Genomic DNA, 21,769 nt, shown 5'->3' on the forward strand with positions numbered 1-21,769 from the left:
TCCTGGGTTCTCTGGGTTTTCTGGGTTCTCTGGGTTCTCTGGGTACTGGGCCCTGGGTTCTCTGCGTTCTCTGGGTTCTCTGGGTACTGGGCCCTGGGTTCTCTGGGTTCTCTGGGTTCTCTGGGTACTGGGCCCTGGGTTCTCTGGGTTCTCTGGGTTCTCTTGGTACTGGGCCCTGGGTTCTCTGGGTTCTCTGGGTACTGGGCCCTGGGTTCTCTGGGTTCTCTGGGTTCTCTGGGTACTGAGCCCTGGGTTCTCTGGGTACTGGGCCCTGGGTTCTCTGGGTTCTCTGGGTACTGGGCCCTGGGTTCTCTGGGTTCTCTGGGTTCTCTGGGTACTGAGCCCTGGGTTCTCTGGGTACTGGGCCCTGGGTTTTCTGGGTACTGGGCCCTGGGTTCTCTGGGTTCTCTGGGTACTGGGCCCTGGGTTCTCTGGGTTCTCTGGGTTCTCTGGGTACTGAGCCCTGGGTTCTCTGGGTACTGGGCCCTGGGTTCTCTGGGTACTGGGCCCTGGGTTCTCTGGGTACTGGGCCCTAGGTTCTCTGGGTACTGGGCCCTGGGTTCTCTGGGTTCTCTGGGTTCTCTGGGTACTGGGCCCTGGGTTCTCTGGGTACTGGGCCCTGGGTTCTCTGGGTGCTGGGCCCTGGGTTCTCTGGGTACTGGGCCCTGGGTTCTCTGGGTACTGGGCCCTGGGTTCTCTGGGTCTCTGGGTACTGGGCCCTGGGTTCTCTGGGTACTGGGCTCTGGAACACATAGATCATCAATGGCCAGGGTTGGACCCAGTTCTCTACAGGCCTCTCTCTCTTACTGTAGACACAGACACTCAATCACTCAAGGCCAAATTAATAACGCACATTAAATATTTACATTTACATTTTAGTCATTTAGCAGACGCTCTTATCAGTTAGTGAGTGCATACATTTTCATGTAAATATGTCAGTATGTCTTGGTCAGGGTTGGGGGTCAATTCCATTTCACAGAAATCTCCAATTGAAATGGAATTGTACCCCAACATGGTTTAGGATGTAATTTCGAATGTTAAACAACGTTAAAGATATCTTTAAAGAAGATATTTTATTAATTGTGTTTTCTTTCCTGTTTGCTCAAACAGACGTCGTGTCCTCAAGATCTCCAGTGGGATTGAACACATCGGGAAGCTCCGCTGGGAACTGGTTCTGTGTCTGGCTCTGGCATGGGTCATATGTTACTTCTGCATATGGAAAGGACCCAAATCCACCGGAAAGGTAACACTTTTTTTTTTGCATTTGCTATAAAATTGAACACATAGGGCTGGAGTCAATCCATATCGCGGAAGTATCGCGGAAGAACCGGCATTCAAATGTTAAGGTCATTTCCGATAGCCGCCATATGTAGCGTTTACTGTGAACGCAGTCGCGCGAACCCACACGAACATCGCCTTTAAATATCAATCTGTCACGGTTAACTAAGCCAGAACCCAGAAGCAGACCAGGACACGGTACGTGAGACAAAGGTGAGTGTTTATTTATAGAGTCCGAGTGAAGCTGAATAATCCAGGGAACAGAGCGGGTGGCGTGGATGGGTTGTTGAAGGTGCAGTGGTTGGTCCGGTACTGGCTCGGCAGCCGCCGACCATCAGGCAGAGGTTGGATGAAGGTTCCGGGTGAGAGACTGCAGACAGAACAAAACGGAGGTGAGAACACAGCAAATCAACAAGGTGCAAAACAACAAAACTAACGCTAGAACTCAAAGGCTGATACGCTGACAAACATACTGTTCGTGGCTAACGATCCGGCAGGAACTGGATGTTGGCCCAGAGCCTAAGAAGGGTGATGATCAGGACCAGGTGTGCAGATTGCTGATGGGATGCAGGTGCGGAAAACCAGAGCGCTCCCGGAGCGTTCCCGAACCCTCGGGAAACTGGAGAATACGAGCAGGAACACTAGTCACCAGACAGGACCCGACTCAGACAGCCGGGATCGTCACAGTACCCCCCCTCCGACGAACGCCACCGGGCGGACTTCCCGGAGCGCCAGGATGGAGGCGGTAGAAGTCACTGATGAGGTCTGCGTCTAGGACCTGTCGCCGCGGAATCCAACTCCTCTCCTCAGGGCCATACCCCTCCCAGTCCACGAGATACTGGAAACCCCGGCCCCGCCGTCTGGAATCCATGATGCGACGCACCGTGTAGGCAGGACCACCTCCGATCATCCGAGGAGGAGGAGGAGGAGGCGGAGGAGGCAACAGAGGACTGAGGAAGACAGGCTTGAGGCAGGAGACATGAAAGGTGGGATGGACTCTGAGCGTCCTCGGTAGTTTGAGTCGAACTGCCACTGGATTGATCACCTTCTCCACCACAAACGGACCAATGAACTCGGTAACAACTTCCTGGACTCAGTCCGTAACGGAAGATCCCGTGTGGCCAACCAAACCCTATCTCCGATGGTATAGGTGGGAGCGGGAATCCGGCGACGATTCGCCTGGAGCTGATACCGGTCCGAAACTCTAGAGTGCCTTTCTGGCCCGATGCCAGGTCCCGTGGCAACGCCCGAATATGGGCCTGAACAGACGGCACTGAGAGCTCCTTCTCCTGAGAAGGAAACAGGGGAGGTTGGTAGCCATACAGGCACTGGAAGGGAGACATCCCAGTGGCAGATGTAGGAAGAGTATTGTGGGCATACTCAACCCAAGGCAACTGAGAAACCCAGGAGGTGGGGTTGGAAGAGACCAGACAGCGTAGCGTTGATTCCATCTTCTGGTTGGCTCTCTCCGCCTGACCATTGGATTGGGGGTGAAAACCAGATGTGAGACTGACCGTAGCTCCAATGGCCAAACAGAAGGACTTCCAGACAGCAGAGGTAAACTGAGGGCCACGGTCGGAAAGCGATATCACTGGGCAAACCGTGGACCCTGAAAACCTCCCTAACCAGGATCTCGGACGTCTCCGAGGCAGAGGGAAGCTTGGCAATTGGCACAAAGTGGGCGAACTTGCTGAATCTGTCCACGATAGTCAGAACTACCGTGTTCCCCTCAGAGGCGGGCAACCCCGTGACGAAGTCCAGGGCCAGATGCGACCATGGTCGCGGGGAATAGGAAGGGGGTGAAGTAGTCCAGAGCTGGGCCGATTGGTACTCTTATTCTGCGCACACACTGGACAGGCAGCAACAAAACCCCGAGTATCCTCGGCCATGGCAGGCCACCAAAAACGTCTGCGAAGAAACGCCATAGTCCGAGCCACGCCAGGGTGACAAGCCATCTTGCTTGCGTGGGACCATTTGAGGACAGCAGGACGAACCGACTCAGGCACAAACAACCGACCGGGTGGACCGTTACCGGGACCGGGCTGAGTCGAAGGGCCGCCAGCACCTCCTCCTCAATCTTCCACATAACTGCTCCCACGACGCAGTTCCGGGGAGGATTGTCTCGGTCTTGGACCCACTCTCCTCCGTCTTGGAGAACATCCGGGACAAGGCGTCCCGCCTTGCCGTTCTTAGATCCAGGTCGGAACGTCAGGGCAAACTTGAATCGTCCGAAAAACAACGCCCACCTGGCCTGACGGGAGTTGAGACGTTTAGCCGATTGCACGTAAGCAAGATTCTTGTGGTCCGTCCAGACAATAAACGGTTTGCTCCGCCCCCTCCAACCAGTGGCGCCACTCCTCCAAGGCAAGTTTCACCGCGAAAGCTCCCGGTTACCCACATCGTAATTCCTCTCCGCAGGCGAAAGGCGACGAGAGTAGTAGGCGCAGGGATGGAGTTTACTGTCCGTGGAGCATCGCTGCGACAGGATGGCGCCAACTCCCACATCAGACGCGTCCACTTCAACGACGAACTGACGGGCCGTGTCGGTTGAGAGAGAATCGGTGCGTTGGTGAATCGCCTCTTCAAATCCAGAAACGCTCGATCCGCCTCCGGATTCCACTTGAAGGTCCTGATGCTGGAAGTCAAGGCAGTTAACGGAGCGGCCACACGGCTGTAATCCCGGATGAATCTGCGGTAGAAATTCGCAAACCCCAAAAATCTCTGGAGCTGCAATCTCGTACCGGGCTGGGCCCATTCCAGAACCGCTCTAACCTTCTCCTGGTCCATCCTAATCTCTCCCCCTGGAGATGATGTACCCGAGAAAGGATGTCGTGTGGGCGTGAAACTCGCACTTCTCGGCCTTCACGAACAGGCGATTCTCCAACAATCGCTGCAGCACCTGCCGGACATGCTGGACGTGGTCGGAAGGTTCCTTCGAGAAGATCAGAATGTCATCCAGGTAAACAAACACAAAGAGACCGATCATATCTCTCAGGACGTCGTTCACCATACTCTGGAATACCGCTGGAGCATTGGTCAGTCCAAACGGCATCACCTGATACTCGAAGTGACCCATCGGTGTATTGAAACCCGTCAACCACTCGTCCCCCTCTCTGATCCGGACCAGGTGATACGCATTGCGTAGGTCTAGCTTGGTGAACACCGTAGCACCCTGTAAGGAGTCGAAGGCAGAACTCATCAAGGGCAGGGGATACTTGTTCTTGATCGTGATGTCATTCAACCCCCGATAATCAATACACGGTCGAAGAGAGCCATCCTTCTTACCCACAAAGAAGAATCCTGCCCCCAGGGGTGATGACGAGGGCGAACGAGACCAGCAGCTAGGGACTCCTTGATGTAGGTCTCCAACGCCTCACGTTCAGGTCGGGAGATACTGTATAACCTTCCCTTGGGGTAGACAGCTCCAGGGACCAGGTTGATGGCACAATCATAGGGTCGGTGGGGAGGGAGTGACAGAGCCTTCTGCTTACTGAAAACTTCCCCCAAATCGTGATATGTCTCGGGAACCAGGGACAAATCTGGGGGGTTTAGCCTCAATCACCTGACTGGGAACCGAATGGGGGCAGGCAGTCTTGAGACAGTTAGCATGACAAGCAAGGCTCCAACTCGTTACCTTGCCCGTCACCCAATCGAACGTGGGATTGTGTTCCTTCAGCCAGGGGTATCCAAGGACCAGAGGAACATGGGAAGACGGCAGAATGAAGAATGAAATCATCTCAGAATGATTCCCCGACAACCGCATCTTAACCGGTTCAGTCCTCATCGTGATACGTGCCAGACTACTGCCGTTCAGAGTGGTCGCTTCAATGGCTTCCGGCAATTGCTCCTTGGAAAGCCCCAGCTGTTCCACCAACTCGGCATCAAGAAAGCTTCCATCGGCACCTGAATCGATAAAAGCGTTAAGCGCTAAGCTCTGATTCCTGTTCACAAGGGTAGCCGGAAACGGGGTCTGACAGAGGTACTGAGAGGTTGAAACTGGCTCGCTAAAAGTCCTCCCAACTTTAGCGAGCCGGGCAGTTTGACGACCGCCGGGAACAGGTGGAGATGTAATGTCCCGAGCTACCACAGTAGAGGCAGCAGTTGGTCTGACGTCTCTGTTGACGCTCCTCCTTGGTTAACCCGTGCCGCCCCACTTGCATGGGTTCAGAATCGGGAGAGAGGACCTCTCCACTAATCCATTGTGGAGGAGAATGATCGACGTGTTCTGGTCCACCACCCGACCCGACTGGGAACTGAGAAGCTGATCGGTTGGAGCGGAACCCATTGCTTCTCCCTCCTTCGCTCTCGGACTCGATTATCCACCCCGAATAGACAAAGCTACCAAGCTGTCCAGGTCACTAGGCTCCGGATAGGAGATCAACTCATCCTTGAGCTGCTCCGACAGACCCTGGTAAAAGGCCGCTTGCAGAGACTCCTCGTTCCACCCACTCTCCACAGCCAACGTCTTGAACTCGATCACGAAGTCGGCCACGCTACGAAGTTCCTTGGCGAAGCGAAAACAGGCGCCTAGCTGCGTCCCTCCCTCGGACGGAATGGTCGAAGAGCTTCCTCATCTCGGCCGCGAACCCCTGGTATGAAGCCATGCAGGGATCCTGTCGTTCCCAAACGGCTGAAGCCCACTCCAGCGCTCGACCACGCAGCAACTCAATCACAAAGGCTATCCTAGCCTTGTCTGTGGCATAAGAGTAGGGCTGTAGATCGAACACTAGTCCACACTGCATAAGGAAGGAACGGCATCTTCCCAGCTCTCCCTCATACTTATCCAGCGTCGGAACCTTGGGCTCACGGATGGACACAGCTTCAGAAGCGGCAGGCGAGATGGGTGAAACCGGTAGTGGATCCTCCACCGGACACTTGCGTTGGTTCTGGACCTCCGTCAGACCGGTAGAAAGGTTCCGAACTGACAACGCGATCTCCTGTAGTACCGTGCTATGATAGCCCAACATCTTCTCCTGCTGGGTAATAGCATGGCGAACAGAGTCCAGGTCCGCTGGGTTCATTACTGGCCGGATCGTTCTGTCACGGTTAACTAAGCCAGAACCCAGAAGCAGACCAGGACACGGTACGTGAGACAAAGGTGAGTGTTTATTTATAGAGTCCGAGTGAAGCTGAATAATCCAGGGAACAGAGCGGGTGGCGTGGATGGGTTGTTGAAGGTGCAGTGGTTGGTCCGGTACTGGCTCGGCAGCCGCCGACCATCAGGCAGAGGTTGGATGAAGGTTCCGGGTGAGAGACTGCAGACAGAACAAAACGGAGGTGAGAACACAGCAAATCAACAAGGTGCAAAACAACAAAACTAACGCTAGAACTCAAAGGCTGATACGCTGACAAACATACTGTTCATGGCTAACGATCCGGCAGGAACTGGATGTTGGCCCAGAGCCTAAGAAGGGTGATGATCAGGACCAGGTGTGCAGATTGCTGATGGGATGCAGGTGCGGAAAACCAGAGCGCTCCCCGGAGCGTTCCCGAACCCTCGGGAAACTGGAGAATACGAGCAGGAACACTAGTCACCAGACAGGACCCGACTCAGACAGCCGGGATCGTCACACAATCGAGCTATAAAGCAGATCTTCTGCAACACTTCCGCAATACGGATTGAATTGAGTTACATGGAAGGCTATGGAACTCTTTGGACAGGGATCTCAGTTTCAGACTCGTGGTAACAACATCACGGCATGTGCAATATCTTACCTGTTGTGTGAAATGGAAGTGTGTGTGTGTGTGTGTGGGGGGGACGTGTTATACTGAAACCTCCCCAAAAATGCTCTGTGTCTATTCTTCTTCCTGTGTTTAGAAGGTTAAAGCAAGTGGTATCTTTCCTCTAACTCTGTCCTCTACCCAGAATGCACCTCTTCTCCTTATATTGGCCCCTGTCCTAGCCGCTGCAAACATCCAGCCAGAGAACCCCAGCCTCTCTCCCCCTCTCCAACCTCCCTGTCCCCCTCTCTGTGTCTCTCTCTCTCTCTCTGTCCACCTCTCCAACCTCCCTGTCCCCCTCTCTGTGTCTCTCTCTCTCTCTCTGTCCACCTCTCCAACCTCCCTGTCCCCCTCTCTGTGTCTCTCTCTCTCTGTCCCCCTCTCCAACCTCCCTGTCCCCCTCTCTGTGTCTCTCTCTCCCAGTCCCCCTCTCCAACCTCCCTGTCCCCCTCTCTGTCTCTCTCTCTCTCTGTCCCCCTCTCTGTGTCTCTCTCTCTCTGTTCCCCTCTCCAACCTCCCTGTCCCCCTCTCTGTGTGTCTCTCTCTCTGTTCCCCTCTCCAACCTCCCTGTCCACCTCTCTGTCTCTCTCTCTCTCTGTCCCCCTCTCTGTGTCTCTCTCTCTCTGTTCCCCTCTCCAACCTCCCTGTCCCCCCCTCTCTGTGTGTCTCTCTCTCTGTTCCCCTCTCCAACCTCCCTGTCCACCTCTCTGTCTCTCTCTCTCTCTGTCCCCCTCTCTGTGTCTCTCTCTCTCTGTTCCCCTCTCCAACCTCCCTGTCCCCCTCTCTGTGCCTCTCTCTCTCTGTCCCCCTCTCCAACCTCCCTGTCCCCCTCTCTGTGTCTCTCTCTCTCTGTTCCCCTCTCCAACCTCCCTGTCCCCCTCTCTGTGCCTCTCTCTCTCCCGGTCCCCCTCTCCAACCTCCCTGTCCCCCTCTCTGTGTCTCTCTCTCTCTGTCCCCCTCTCTGTGTCTCTCTCTCCCTGTCCCCCTCTCCAACCTCCCTGTCCCCCTCTCTGTGTCTCTCTCTCTCTGTTCCCCTCTCCAACCTCCTTGTCCCCCTCTCTGTGTCTCTCTCTCTCTGTTCCCCTCTCCAACCTCCCTGTCCCCCTCTCTGTATCTCTCTCTCTCTGTGTGTCTCTCTCTCTGTCCCCCTCTCCAACCTCCCTGTCCCCCTCTCTGTGTCTCTCTCTCCCTGTCCCCCTCTCTGTGTCTCTCTTTCCCTGTCCCCCTCTCCAACCTCCCTGTCCCCCTCTCTGTGTCTCTCTTTCCCTGTCCCCCTCTCCAACCTCCCTGTCCCCCTCTTTGTGTCTCTCTCTCTCTGTTCCCCTCTCCAACCTCTCTGTCCCCCTCTCTGTCTCTCTCTCTCTCTGTTCCCCTCTCCAAGCTCACTGTCCCCCTCTCCAACCTCCCTGTCCCCCTCTCTGTGTCTCTCTCTCCCTGTCCCTCTCTCCAACCTCCCTGTCCCCCTCTCTGTGTCTCTCTCTCCCTGTCCCCCTCTCTGTGCCTCTCTCTCCCTGTCCCCCTCTCTGTGCCTCTCTCCCAGTCCCCCTCTCTGTGCCCCTCTCTCCCTGTCCCCCTCTCTGTGCCTCTCTCTCACTGTCCCCCTCTCTGTGCCTCTCTCTCCCTGTCCCCCTCTCTGTGCCTCTCTCTCCCAGTCCCCCTCTATGTACCTCTCTCTCCCTGTCCCCTCTCTCTCTCCCTGTCACCCTCTCTGTGCCTCTCTCCCTGTCCCCCTCTCTGTGTCTCTCTATCCCTGTCCCCCTCTCTGTGTCTCTCTCCCCCTGTCCCCCTCTCTGTGCCTCTCTCTCCCAGTCCCCCTCTCTGTGCCTCTCTCTCCCTGTCCCCCTCTCTGTGCCTCTCTCTCCCTGTCCCCCTCTCTGTGTCTCTCTCTCCCTGTCCCCCTCTCTGTGTCTCTCTCTCCCTGTCCCCCTCTCTGTGTCTCTCTCCCCCTGTCCCCCTCTCTGTGCCTCTCTCTCCCAGTCCCCCTCTCTGTGTCTCTCTCTCCCTGTCCCCCTCTGTGTGCCTCTCTCTCCCTGTCCCCCTCTCTGTGCCTCTCTCTCCCTGTCCCCCCTCTCTGTGCCTCTCTCTCCCAGTCTCCCTCTCTGTGCCTCTCTCTCCCTGTCCCCCCTCTCTGTGCCTCTCTCTCCCTGTCCCCCCTCTCTGTGCCTCTCTCTCCCAGTCCCCCTCTCTGTGCCTCTCTCTCCCTGTCCCCCTCTCTGTGCCTCTCTCTCCCTGTCCCCCTCTCTGTGCCTCTCTCTCCCTGTCCCCTCTGTGCCTCTCTCTCCCTGTCCCCCTCTCTGTGTCTCTCTCTCCCTGTCACCCTCTCTGTGCCTCTCTCTCCCTGTCCCCCTCTCTGTGTCTCTCTCTCCCTGTCCCCCTCTCTGTGTCTCTCTCCCTGTCCCCCTCTCTGTGCCTCTCTCTCCCTGTCCCCCTCTCTGTGCCTCTCTCTCCCTGTCCCCCTCTCTGTGCCTCTCTCTCCCAGCCCCTTCCATTCTCCCTGCAGTCTTTAAGAAAGTAGAACAGATTCAATGAGCCAGAATGAGAAGGGGAAGAGGGAAAGAGAAAGGAAGAGATGTGGTGAGGAAAAATGTATGGTACTCGGCAGCGACAGAGGCCTATATCTCCTGAAGTGTCTTTTGTCCCAACGTGAAGTAAGGCGAAAGAATGCTCCTTCATGGCTGGGTCTTTAGGGAACAGTCCAAGATTGATTTCTACTTTCATTGAGAGGAAAGTAGAGCGTTCATGAGGGGCATGCAGAGTTCCTTCTCCTCGCCTCTCGCTCATTTCTTTCTCTCCTCTCTCTCTCTCTCTCTCTCTCTCTCTCTCTCTCTCTCTCTCTCTCTCTCTCTCTCTCTTTACAGCATTTTTTGTACATAGTCCCCCCATTTTAGGGTACCAAAAGTATTGAGACAAATTCACTTATGTATTCAAGTACTAAAAAGTGTAGTATTTGGTCCACATTCATAGCACACAATGATTACATCAAGCCTGTGACTCTACAAACTTGTTTGATGTATTTGCTGTTTGTTTTGGTTGTGTTTCAGATTATTTTGTGCCCAATACAAATTAATGGTAAATAAAGTATTGTGTCATTTTGGAGTCACTTTTATTGTAAATAACAATATAATATGTTTTTAAACACTTCTACATTAATGTGGATGCTACCATGATTACCGATAATCCTGAATGAATCCTGAATAATGAGTGATTGACGCACAAATATCATTGGGGGAGGTGGGGAGGTTAGCATTTTCTTTGGAGGGGGGGTGTGATCTGTAACTTGCTCACTCATGTGCTGGGGTGGTGTAATGGCAGTGGGTTTGAGATGTGTTGGTATTATTTTATTAGACTAATTATAAACTAGGCCTTTCTCTTTCTCACACTCTCTCCTTCTGCAGGTTAGATCAGGATTAACAGAGAAAGAGTGTTTTTCAACTGGACTATTGGGGAGGTGGTTCAGATAATATGCGATTGGACCAAAACTGCAAAAATGAAGCAAGGTTTGATTCCGTTGAGTCCCGTATATGATTGACATGAGAACTCAAAAATGCCTTCCAACGGGAGTTATATAACTCCATTCAACACAGCTGAATGGCAAGTTGGCGGCCACTGACTGGTGTAGGCTAGTCGGGTGAGAGGAGTTGTGAAAGGTTGTGACTGTGTGCCAAGCGTTGTGGGGAACAGCGAAGGGGTTAAGGAATGCTGCGTGTCTGTGCCAAGCCGGCAGGACTCTGCTCTAAAGAACCTAATTGAGACACTAATTCTCTGGAGGAAGGAGGGAGGGAGGGAGGGAGGGAGGGAAGAGGCCGGAGCTCCGAGCCAGCGAGCGGTTGAGATGGAGAGATAGAGAAATGGAAGGATTGAGTAATGGAGCTAGAGGGGATTGAAGGATTGAGAGAGAGTGATGGAGAAAGCACTCAGCAGCAAACCACATCTCCCCTCTCTAACACGCAGAGGAGAGGAGAGAGACACAAATAGAATACTTAGAGCAATGCTGTGGTTATGGACGTCAACATGATGTTCAGCGTCTGGATCAGGAGCTGTCCTCTACACAAATAGGGAGGGGAGTTAACTCTACAGCAGGCTCTCAATCTCTCTCTCTCTCGCTCTCTCTCTCTCTCTCTCTCTCGCTCTCTCTCTCTCTCTCTCTCTCTCTCTCGCTCTCGCTCTCGCTCTCGCTCTCGCTCTCGCTCTCGCTCTCGCTCTCGCTCTCACTCTCGTGCGCGCGCTCTCTCTCTCTCTCTCGCTCTCTCTCTCTCTCTCTCTCTCTCTCTCTCTCTCTCTCTCTCTCTCTCTCTCTCTCTCTCTCACTCTCACTCTCACTCTCTCCTCTCGCTCTCGCTCTCGCTCTCGCTCTCGCTCTCGCTCTCGCTCTCTCTCTCGTGCGCGCGCTCTCTCTCTCTCTCTCTCTCTCTCTCTCTCTCTCTCTCTCTCTCTCTCTCTCTCTCTCTCTCTCTCTCTCTCTCGCTCTCTCTCTCTCTCTCTCTCTCTCTCTCTCTCTCTCTCTCTCTCTCTCTCTCTCTCTCTCTCTCTCTCTCTCTCTCTCTCTCTCTCTTGTATTGTATCTGAGCATGTCTCTCTTTAAATACAAAATATATATCTTATACACTCTTAGAGATAAGGATCTGTCTTATGTGTATACGTGTATAAGATAGACCTTTATTTCTAATAGTATTTTTATTGGAATTTCACAATTGTCTCCCATGTTAAGAGATACAGTAACAAAGATCAAATAAGTAACTTTAAAAAAAAGAAATTATGAACATACAGACAGAAATTAAACATAAAAGCTCAGTTTAAATAAAGGAATTAGGTCCAACACATGGAACGTACAGTGTAATCCTGAGACAAGTAAACAACCACCATTCTAAGAAACTCCTTGCAGCATAATAGCTGATAAATCAGGTTCTAGGTCATTTAAATAAGGTTCCCACACTTTGTAGAACTGATCTGTTTTAGAATATAATGTACAAGTCAGATATTCCAATGGAACCCATTCAAATAGTATCTTTATGCCAGTCTTTAACAGAAGGGACCTGGTCATTAATCCACTGTGAGAGGATGTTTTTCCTCTCTGCGAGAAGAATGTTGCAAAGCCTCCTCTTACCCACAGAAGTAACACGCCTACTAGGGAGACCTAACAGCAAAGAAACTGGGTCCAATTCTAGGTCGACCCCCTGGGATTTTTTCAGTTTCTTGAAGAACATTAGACCAGTATCTTTGTGATTTGGAACATGACCATAAACATTGTGTTCGGGTGCCTGTACGTTGAAGACACTGAGGAGGAGGAGGAGGAGGAGGAGGAAGAGGAGGAGGAGGAGGAAGAGGGGGGGCTAAAAGCATGTCTGTGATTTGGGGATAAATGCAATCTGTGTATTATTCTTAATTGGATTGCTCTAGTATGATTACAGATAGATATTGTTTTTTGCACATCTCCAAACGTCCTCCCACATCTCCTCGTCAATAGTAACAGACAATTCTTTCTCCCACACTCGCTTGACCCTTGACCCTCTGTGTGTCAACAGTAGAAAATGACCTTAAAGCATAAAATAAACATACAGATATTTTCCTTTGTGATAAAAAAAGCATTCTTTCAATGACAGACACATCAAAATATAATGTCTTACATTTACATTTAACATTTTAGTCATTTAGCAGACGCTCTTATCCAGAGCGACTTACAGTTAGTGAGTGCATACATTTTTCATACTGTAGAATAAGTCTTATTTGTAGAAAGCGGAAAAAGTCCTGCTTTGGGAGTCTATATTTCTCATCCATCTGCTCAAATGACAATAAAATCTTATCAGCGAATAAATCATTTAATCTGCCTATGCCCTTGTAAAGCTAAATGTTACATCATCCAAGCTATCCATTAAAGCATCCAGCAATCCTGATACAAAATCTGGGTTGTTAAGAATCGGGGTAAGAGCAGAGGTTAGTTTGGACCTTCCCAAAAAACATTGAACTGACCTCCATTTTATTTAACTAGGCAAGCCAGTTAAGAACAAATTCTTATTTACAATGACGGCCTACACCGGCCAAACCCGGACCAATTGTGCGCCGCCCTATGGGACTCCCAATCACGGCCGGTTGTGATACAGCCTGGAATCGAACCAGGGGGTCTGTAGTGACGCCTCAAGCACTGAGATGCAGTGCCTTAGACCACCGCGCCACTTGGGAGCTCCGTGCTTTGAGTGTGTTAAGTGTAATGGGATTATTGCAGTAATCTTTTACAGACTTGAAGCTTCTGAAAAATAAAATATTCTGCGAGGGGTATTTTGAAAAAAAAATCTCAATGCCTAACAAAATAGAGGAGTCATCATTTGTGATCCAGTCAGAAATATAACATATAAGTGGGCACACCACTGACGAAACCTAATATTGGGCAGATCCAAGCACCCCATTGTACCTGGCAGCTGCAAAATTGCCATCTTAAGTCTTGGCTTGCGTTTAGTCCATATGAAGGAACTTAACCAGCCATTTAAATATTGTATTACCTTATTGGAATGTAAGACCGGGATCATTTGGGTTGGGTAAAGTAGTCTAGGCAAAATGTTCATTTTCAAGAGGGATATTCTACCCAACCATGAAATCGGAAGAGAGTTCCAGCGCTCAAGATCCTGTTTTATTGTATCAAACAAGTGAACAAAATTGGCTTTGTACATTTTGCTGGAATTTAGGAGTTAGGAATATACCCAGATACATAAAACCTGAGGGAGACCATTTAAAAGGAAAGGGGGGAGAGGTAGTAGGGACAGAGTGAAGACTACCAAGTGGCATAGCCTCTGATTTAGTTCCATTAATATTGTGGACTGAGAATTCACTGAATAATTCAATAATTTTTACAAAAGATGCAATATATGGGCTAGATATGAATATCAAAACATCATCAGCATACAAGCTTATTTTAGGATGAACGTCACCAATGAGCAGACCCTGTACAGCAGGCGTTACTCTGATGGCCTCGGCCAGCGGTTCCATAGCGAGCGCAAATAGGAGAGGGGACAAAGGACAGCCCTGTCTGGTACCTCTGTGTGTGGAGAAGCTATTTGACCTCAGACCATTAGTAAGGACAGCAGTCTGAGGGTCATCATATAAAACCTTAACCCATTTTATAAAGTTGTCTCCTAGACCAAAGAATAGGTAGGACCCCTCCAGGTCAAATGCTTTCTCAGCATCTACGGAGAGCACAAGACCATCCACAGCACCCCTCCAGGTCAAATGCTTTCTCAGCATCTAGGGAGAGCACAAGACCATCCACAGCACTTCCTTGGTAGGTGTTGAATACCAATAAGAAGCCGCCTGACATTGTTACATGACTTACAGCCCTTAATGAAGCCAGTTTGGTCCCCTTTCACAATTAGTGGCAATAAGTCCTCTAGTCGTGTGGCTAGGATTTTAGAAAGCAATTTTCTATCCACGTTCAGAAGAGCAATAGGTCTGTATGAGGAACAAGACTCTGGGCATTTTCCCTTTTTTTGAGAATAAGTGATATGTTAGCTTCACTCAGCGTTTTGAGGGAGGCGGTCATTTGAAAATGAGTGGTTAAACATATCAAGCGATGGATCAAGGATCAGGCCATGGGACTCCTTATAGAACTCACTACAAAACCCTCCTGGTCCTGGGGCCCTGCCATTTTATAGATTCTCAATTGCAAACATGATCTCTTCCTTGGTTAATAGGGGCGATAAGGAGAGACCTCTGTTCTTCGGGAATAGTCGGGAGCTCATTCTTAGAAAATAAGTCCTCCATTAGTTTGGGTGCATCATTTGTCAGTTCTGAGGCATAAGGATTTGCATAACATTTATTAAATGACTCATTTATCCATTTATTTTCATATATATGGTTGCCATCAGATTTAGTAATAGTAGGAATTGACTGGGAGTCTGCTCTCTTTTTAGCTAGGTACGCCAAATATTTTCCTGGTTTATCGCCATGTTCACAAAGCTTTTGTCTGACAAATCTCATTTTATTTTCAGCGTCCTGTGTTAGGAGAGAGTCCAACGTTGATCAAAGGACTGATATTTCCTTTAATAGGCCAGGAGTGGGAATTTTAATGTAGTCCTTCTCTTTAGTTGCTAATTCACCCTCTAACGTTTTTTTGCTTTTTCACGTTTTTTTCCCGCCTCTTAGTGGCAGAGTATGACATAATCAGACCCCTGGCGTATGCTTTACAGGTTTCCCAAAGGAGCAAGGGGGTTATCTATTGATTGAGAGTTAATAGAGAAAAACGAATTAAACTCTGTAATATAATATGATGTAAATGTATGGTTTTAAGAATGGTTGTATTAAATCGCCAATGTCTTGATGGATTGGGGTGCCCCTTTGAGTTTTATGTCCAGGATCACCGCAGCGTGATCAGATATGACTATGCTTCCTATATTAGCAGATAAAACAGACTGCAAAGACGTCCTGGGCATAAATAAGTAAATATTCATTATGGAAATGTCCTGCCCTTGTAAAGTAACTTTAATTGTAACAAACATCCAAATGTACAGTATCTTTCACACAATTCAACACCTTAAGTGGTATGTTCTTTTTCACACAATTCAACACCTTAAGTGGTAGGTTATTTTTCACAAGAATTGCCACACCTCTACTTCTGGATGTAAATGATGTCAGATTTCAGATGCTCCTTATCATCCAAATGAGTTTCTTGCAATATCAATATATATATATATTTTTTTCAAAAAAGTTAGTAATTTTTTTCCTTTACAATGGAGTTATGGCTCCCTCTAATGTTCCACGTACATAAACGCAGGATGTTACCTGCCATTGCACTTTGACCAACCAATATGCAGACTGAATCCTACTGTAAAGATAGGGTGGTACCTTTCCCCATGTGTTGAACTCTCCGAATGTGTTGAACTCTCCCCATTCTCACCGAGCCTAAACAAACTATATGAACCCTGAACCCTGACCCCTGACCCCTGACCCCTGAACCCTAACATGCAGGGGATTTCAACTCTCCAACTCTGGATAACCACTCTATAGCCTCGTCATTTATACATTTATGAAAATGAAAATCAATAAAATAAGTTTGAGGCTCTTCCACCTAAGACCAAGCCTGGGCACCAATATAGATTCACACAGATCTCAATCTGAGCTATGGTGGCAGTTACTGTAGGAAAATAAAATGTTACTGAACAAAGAGCACTACTGCTTCATAACCAGATTTGAATAAAAAAGTGATCCAATGCTGCAAAGGCAGCAGCGTAAAGTTATTTACCCGAGAGAGTCTATAAACGCAGCAGCCTATTCAGGCGTGGAAAGCTTCTTAGGCGTTCCGTTGACCATAATCTTCAACGTGGCCGGGTACAGCAGTGCGTAGTCCATCTTCATTCTCTTGAGTCGAGCCTTCACCTCATCAAAACGCCTTGCGTCTTTTGTACAACCGCCGTGGAGTAATCATTAAATGAGACCCTTGGACCTTGGCGTTGAATACCGTCAGATCCGATGCGTCTGGCCGCATCCATGACACGCTGCTTGTTGGTGACGTTGTGGAACTTTATAACCACTGGCCCTAACCCTAACCCTAACTCTGGGCGCTGGTTGGGACCGGGTATCAATGTTTGATAGCGATGGGCTCTATCCAGCTTCACACATCCAGCCTTCGTATCCATTTGTAGGCAGGAATCCATTCCTCTAAGAATTTAACTGAACTTGTCCCTTCAGTATCTTCTGGGAGTCCCACCACACGGATATTGCATCTGCGTCCTCGATTATCCAAGTCATCAATGTGCCCCGCACCTCTTTCTCGGGTACCTTTATCTTAGTGCCCGGTGATGTAGTTGAAATTTCCACAGTAGCAATTCTTCCTTCCGCCTCATCAACACGCTTGACAACCTTCTGTAGTTCGGCTGAATGGCCTGCTATTGCTTCCAAGACCTTTCCTATCTTGACATCGATCACTTTAGTAATGTCATCAGTCATCTTTTGAATCACCAGGTCCATTGTGCCTGGACCCGCAATGGTGTTATCTTCGCTAACGTTAGTTAGCTCGTCCTGCACATCTACAGGGGTGGTGGTTTTGGTCGAGTTCTTAGTAGTTCTGCTGGGCATGTTGTCGGAAACGTTTGAGAAATAGCCGTCAAGACTCAGGGTAACTTATGTAGCAAATTCTACCACTTTTTTCAGCTAAAAAAATTAATATAAAGAGAGAAATTAACGAATGCCACGGGAGCTCACTGAAACACGGTGTTTTCTCTACGGCGCCATTTTTGGCCTAAAAATTGTAACTCAAATATAATAATATTTAATACATTTTGTCTCGCATCCGCCGATATCGCCCTTCCGCATCTGCGGTGAATGGTGACAGAGCTAGAGTGGTGTTTGTCAGACCATGAGACATCACGAAAAATCGGTCTTCTCACGAAAACGTCTGTAGCGTCCGAACAAAGTGGACATAGTGAGTCATCTGAACGATCTAAATGTGAAACTGCAGGGAAATTGTGTTTTTGTGCATGAACTGTATTCCAACGTGAAAGCATTCAAGGCCAAACTTATGTTTGAGACGCACTGAGACATACAGAAGCACTTTGATCGACCTGCATGCTGAGTTTTCCCGCCGCTTCTCAGACTTCACCAAGATTGAGACTGAGCTGGAGCTTGTATCAAGCCCCCAGAAAGCCCCACCAGACACACAATTGGAGCTCATCGACATCCAACGTGACGGTGCTTTGAAGGAGAAGTACAAAACAGCAACAATAGACCAGTGCTATGGCTCACTGAATGAAAACAAAGTTTCCAAACATTAAAAAGCACGCCCAAAAGATGCTTGTTTTATTCGTGTCCACATACGTGTGTGTGTGAACAAATGTTCTCAGTCATGAATTACAACAAATCCCGTCACAGGTCAAATTTAACAAATGACCCCTTGTCAGCTGTTCTGAGAATCTCTACATCAAAGATGACACCAGACTTTGATGCCCTTGCCAAGAGAGGTGACCAGAACCATTGTTCACATTAAGACTTGAATAACCGTGACTGGGGTAGGCAAGGATTATGCTTTTTCATGGTGATGGTTTTGCAGTGAGAATTATCCAGCAATGCACTTGGAATCAGGTAATAACTAACCAGTCAGGTTTGGGCTGAGGTGATTGGATAACTGTAAATATGCCTCACAATGGAGATGAGAATTGTTCCTTAATATGCTTCCAAAAACAGACCGTTCCAAATGAAACGGATGCTCTCACCGTATGTTTCACTCAAATTTTAGAATAGTTTTTTTTTTTACACATCTGCTGTTACATTTTGCATGTCTCCAGTCATATAATATACACACTACCGTTCAAAAGTTTAGGTTCACTTAGAAATGTCCTTGTTTTGTAAAGAATTTTTTTTTTTTTGTCCATTAAAATAACATCAAATTGATCAGAAATACAGTGTAGACATTGTTAATGTTGTAAATGGCTATTGTAGCTGGAAACGGCTGTTTTTTTATGGAATATCTACATAGGCGTACAGAGGCCCATTATCAGCAACCATCAGTCCTGTGTTCCAATGGCAGGTTGTGTTTGCTAATCCAAGTTTATCATTTAAAAAGGCTAATTGATCATTAGAAAACCATTTTGCAATTACGTTAGCACAGCTGAAAACTGATGTGCTGATTAAAGAAGCAATAAAACTGGCCTTCTTAACATCACAGTACTCTACCCTACCGTATAGTCTAACATCACAGTACTCTACCCTACCGTATAGCTCCACTAACTCAACAATCCTTCATCAGCAGCGTCCACTGTTCATCCACCTATTCAGGCTCCTCACTCACTCCTCAGAAATGTGCTCAATGTTTAGAGGCTCTTTCAAACCCCAGAAGAACAAAACTGCAGACTAGAGATATGTTTCTTTGTTGCCCTGGCATCTGGCCCTGTTTCCTCCCCAGCTCTGTAACCCAGTCTCTGGCCCTGTTCCCTCCCCAGCTCTGTAACCCAGTCTCTGGCCCTGTTCCCTCCCCAGCTCTGTAACCCAGCCTCCGGCCCTGTGTCCCTCCCCAGGCCTGTAACCCAGGTCTGAGGAGAGGAGAGGAGAGGAGAGGAGAGGAGAGGAGAGGAGAGGAGAGGAGAGGAGAGGAGAGGAGAGGAGACGGATCCCAGCTGAGGCAGTGTGGGAAAATGATCTAGCTCGGCATGTGCACACCACCACCGAATTACTCACAACCCCCTGGCAGGTGACCCAGGTCACTAGACTGCATAGAGAAACAGCAGTCGCCCGTATGAATGGATGGGCTGGTGGTCTGCTTTGTGGAGCAACAAACTTGTTGTGTCTACTTGAGGTACTTGCTTCAAAAGGTGGTTTGTGCTTGTTGATTGACCATTCACAGCTATTCACTGAATTGCCAATGAGGAAACATTGACAACAGATACAGTGGCTTGCGAAAGTATTCACCCCCGTTGGCATTTTTCCTATTTTGTTGCCTTACAACCTGGAATTAAAATGGATTTTTTGTGGGGTTTGTATCATTTGATTTACACAACATACCTACCACTTTGAAGATGCAAAATATTTTTTATTGTGAAACAAACAAGAAATAAGACAAAAAAACAGACAACTTGAGCGTGCATAACTATTCACCCCCCCCAAAGTCAATATTTTGTGGAACCACCTTTTGCAGCAATTACAGCTGCAAGTTTCTTGGGGTATGTCTCTATAACCTTGGCACATCTAGCCACTGGGATTTTTGCCCATTCTTCAAGGCAAAACTGCTCCAGCTCCTTCAAGTTGGATGGGTTCCGCTGGTGTACAGCAATCTTTAAGTCATACCACAGATTCTCAATTGGATTGAGGTCTGGGCTTTGACCAGGCCATTCCAAGACATTTAAATGTTTCCCCTTAAACCATTTGAGTGTTGCTTTAGCAGTATGCTTAGGGTCATTGTCCTGCTGGAAGGTGAACCTCCGTCCCAGTCTCAAATCTCTGGAAGACAGAAACAGATTTCCCTCAAGAAATTCCCTGTATTTAGCGCCATCCATCATTCCTTCAATTCTGACCAGTTTCCCAGTCCCTGCCGATGAAAAACATCCCCACAGCATGATGCTGCCACCACCATGCTTCACTGTGGAGATGGTGTTCTCGGGGTGATGAGAGGTGTTGGGTTTGCGCCAGACATAACGTTTTCCTTGATGGCCAAAAAGCTCCATTTTAGTCTCATCTGACCAGAGTTCCTTCTTCCATATGTTTGGGGAGTCTCCCACATGCCTTTTGGCGAACACCAAATGTGGTTGCTTAATTTTTTTCTTTAAGCAATGGCTTTTTTCTGGCCACTCTTCCGTAAAGCCCAGCTCTGTGGAGTGTACGGCTTAAAGTGGTCTTATAGGGCGGCAGGTAGCTTAGTGGTTAAGAGCGTTGTGCCAGTAACCGAAAGGTCGCTGGTTCTAATCCCTGAACCGACTAGGTGAAAAATCTGTTGATGTGCCCTTGAGCAACACACTTAACCCTAATTGCTCATGTAAGTCGCGCTGGATAAGAGTGTCTGCTAAATGACTAATAAAAAAATAAATTTCCAATCTCTGCTTTGCAGCTCCTTCAGGGTTATCTTTGTTGCTTCTCTGATTAATGCCCTCCTTGCCTGGTCCGTGAGTTTTGGTGGGTGGCCCTCTCTTGGCAGGTTTGTTGAGGTGCCATATTCTTTCCATTTCCAGATTTAAGGGTGCTCTGTGGGATGTTCAAAGTTTCTGATTTTTTTTTATAACCCAACCCTGATCTGTACTTCTCCACAACTTTTTCCCTGACCTGTTTGGAGAGCTCCTTGGTCTTTGTGGTGCCGCTTGCTTGGTGGTGCCCGTTGCTTAGTGGTGTTGCAGACTCTGGGGCCTTTCAGAAAAGGTGTATATATACTGAGATCGTGACACTTTGATTGCACACAGGTGGACTTTATTTAACTAATTATGTGACTTCTGAAGGTAATTGGTTGCACCAGATCTTATTTAGGGGCTTCATAGTAAAGGGGGTGAATACATATGCACGCACCATTTTTCTGTTATTTATTTTTTTGAATTTTTTGAAACAAGTAATTTTTTTCACTTCACCAATTTGGACTATTTTTTGTATGTCCATTACATGAAATCCAAATAGAAATCCTATTAAATTGCAGGTTGTAATGCAACAAAATAGGAAAAACGGCAAGGGGGATGATGTTAGGCGGGGTTGGAAAGTAATAAAGGGGAATATATATTTTTTTTTAAAGGATATGTATGTGTATGTATGAATGTATGTATGTATGTGGGTGTGTATGTGTGTGTGTATGTATATGTGTATGTGTATATATATACAGTGGGGGAAAGAAGTATTTAGTCAGCCACCAATTGTGCAAGTTCTCCCACTTAAAAAGATGAGAGAGGCCTGTAATTTTCATCATAGGTACACGTCAACTATGACAGACAAAATGAGTGAAAAGGATTTTTAATGAATTTATTTGCAAATTATTGTGGAAAATAAGTATTTGGTCACATAAAAACAAGCAAGATTTCTGGCTCTCACAGACCTGTAACTTCTTCTTTAAGAGGCTCCTCTGTCCCCCACTCGTTACCTGTATTAATGGCACCTGTTTGAACTTCATTCAGTATAAAAGACACCTGTCCACAACCTCAAACAGTCACACTCCAAACTCCACTATGGCCAAGACCAAAGAGCTGTCAAAGGACACCAGAAACAAAATTGTAGACCTGCACCAGGCTGGGAAGACTGAATCTGCAATAGGTAAGCAGCTTGGTTTGAAGAAATCAACTGTGGGAGCAATTATTAGGAAATGGAAGACATACAAGACCACTGATAA

At 48.3% G+C, this 21,769-nt stretch overlaps 1 protein-coding gene across 1 annotated transcript in view; it reads left to right on the plus strand.

The window, feature by feature from the left end:
* Positions 1–21,769, plus strand: part of slc6a11b (solute carrier family 6 member 11b) — a 95,621-nt gene that overhangs the window by 34,980 nt on the left and 38,872 nt on the right. The window contains exon 6 of the mRNA XM_041891855.2: positions 1,111–1,243. Coding sequence (XP_041747789.2) covers positions 1,111–1,243 — 133 coding nt within the window. The remainder of the gene's footprint in view (positions 1–1,110; positions 1,244–21,769) is intronic.

The sequence above is a fragment of the Coregonus clupeaformis genome, chromosome 12, assembly GCF_020615455.1.
Source record: "Coregonus clupeaformis isolate EN_2021a chromosome 12, ASM2061545v1, whole genome shotgun sequence".
Lineage (NCBI taxonomy): Eukaryota > Metazoa > Chordata > Actinopteri > Salmoniformes > Salmonidae > Coregonus > Coregonus clupeaformis.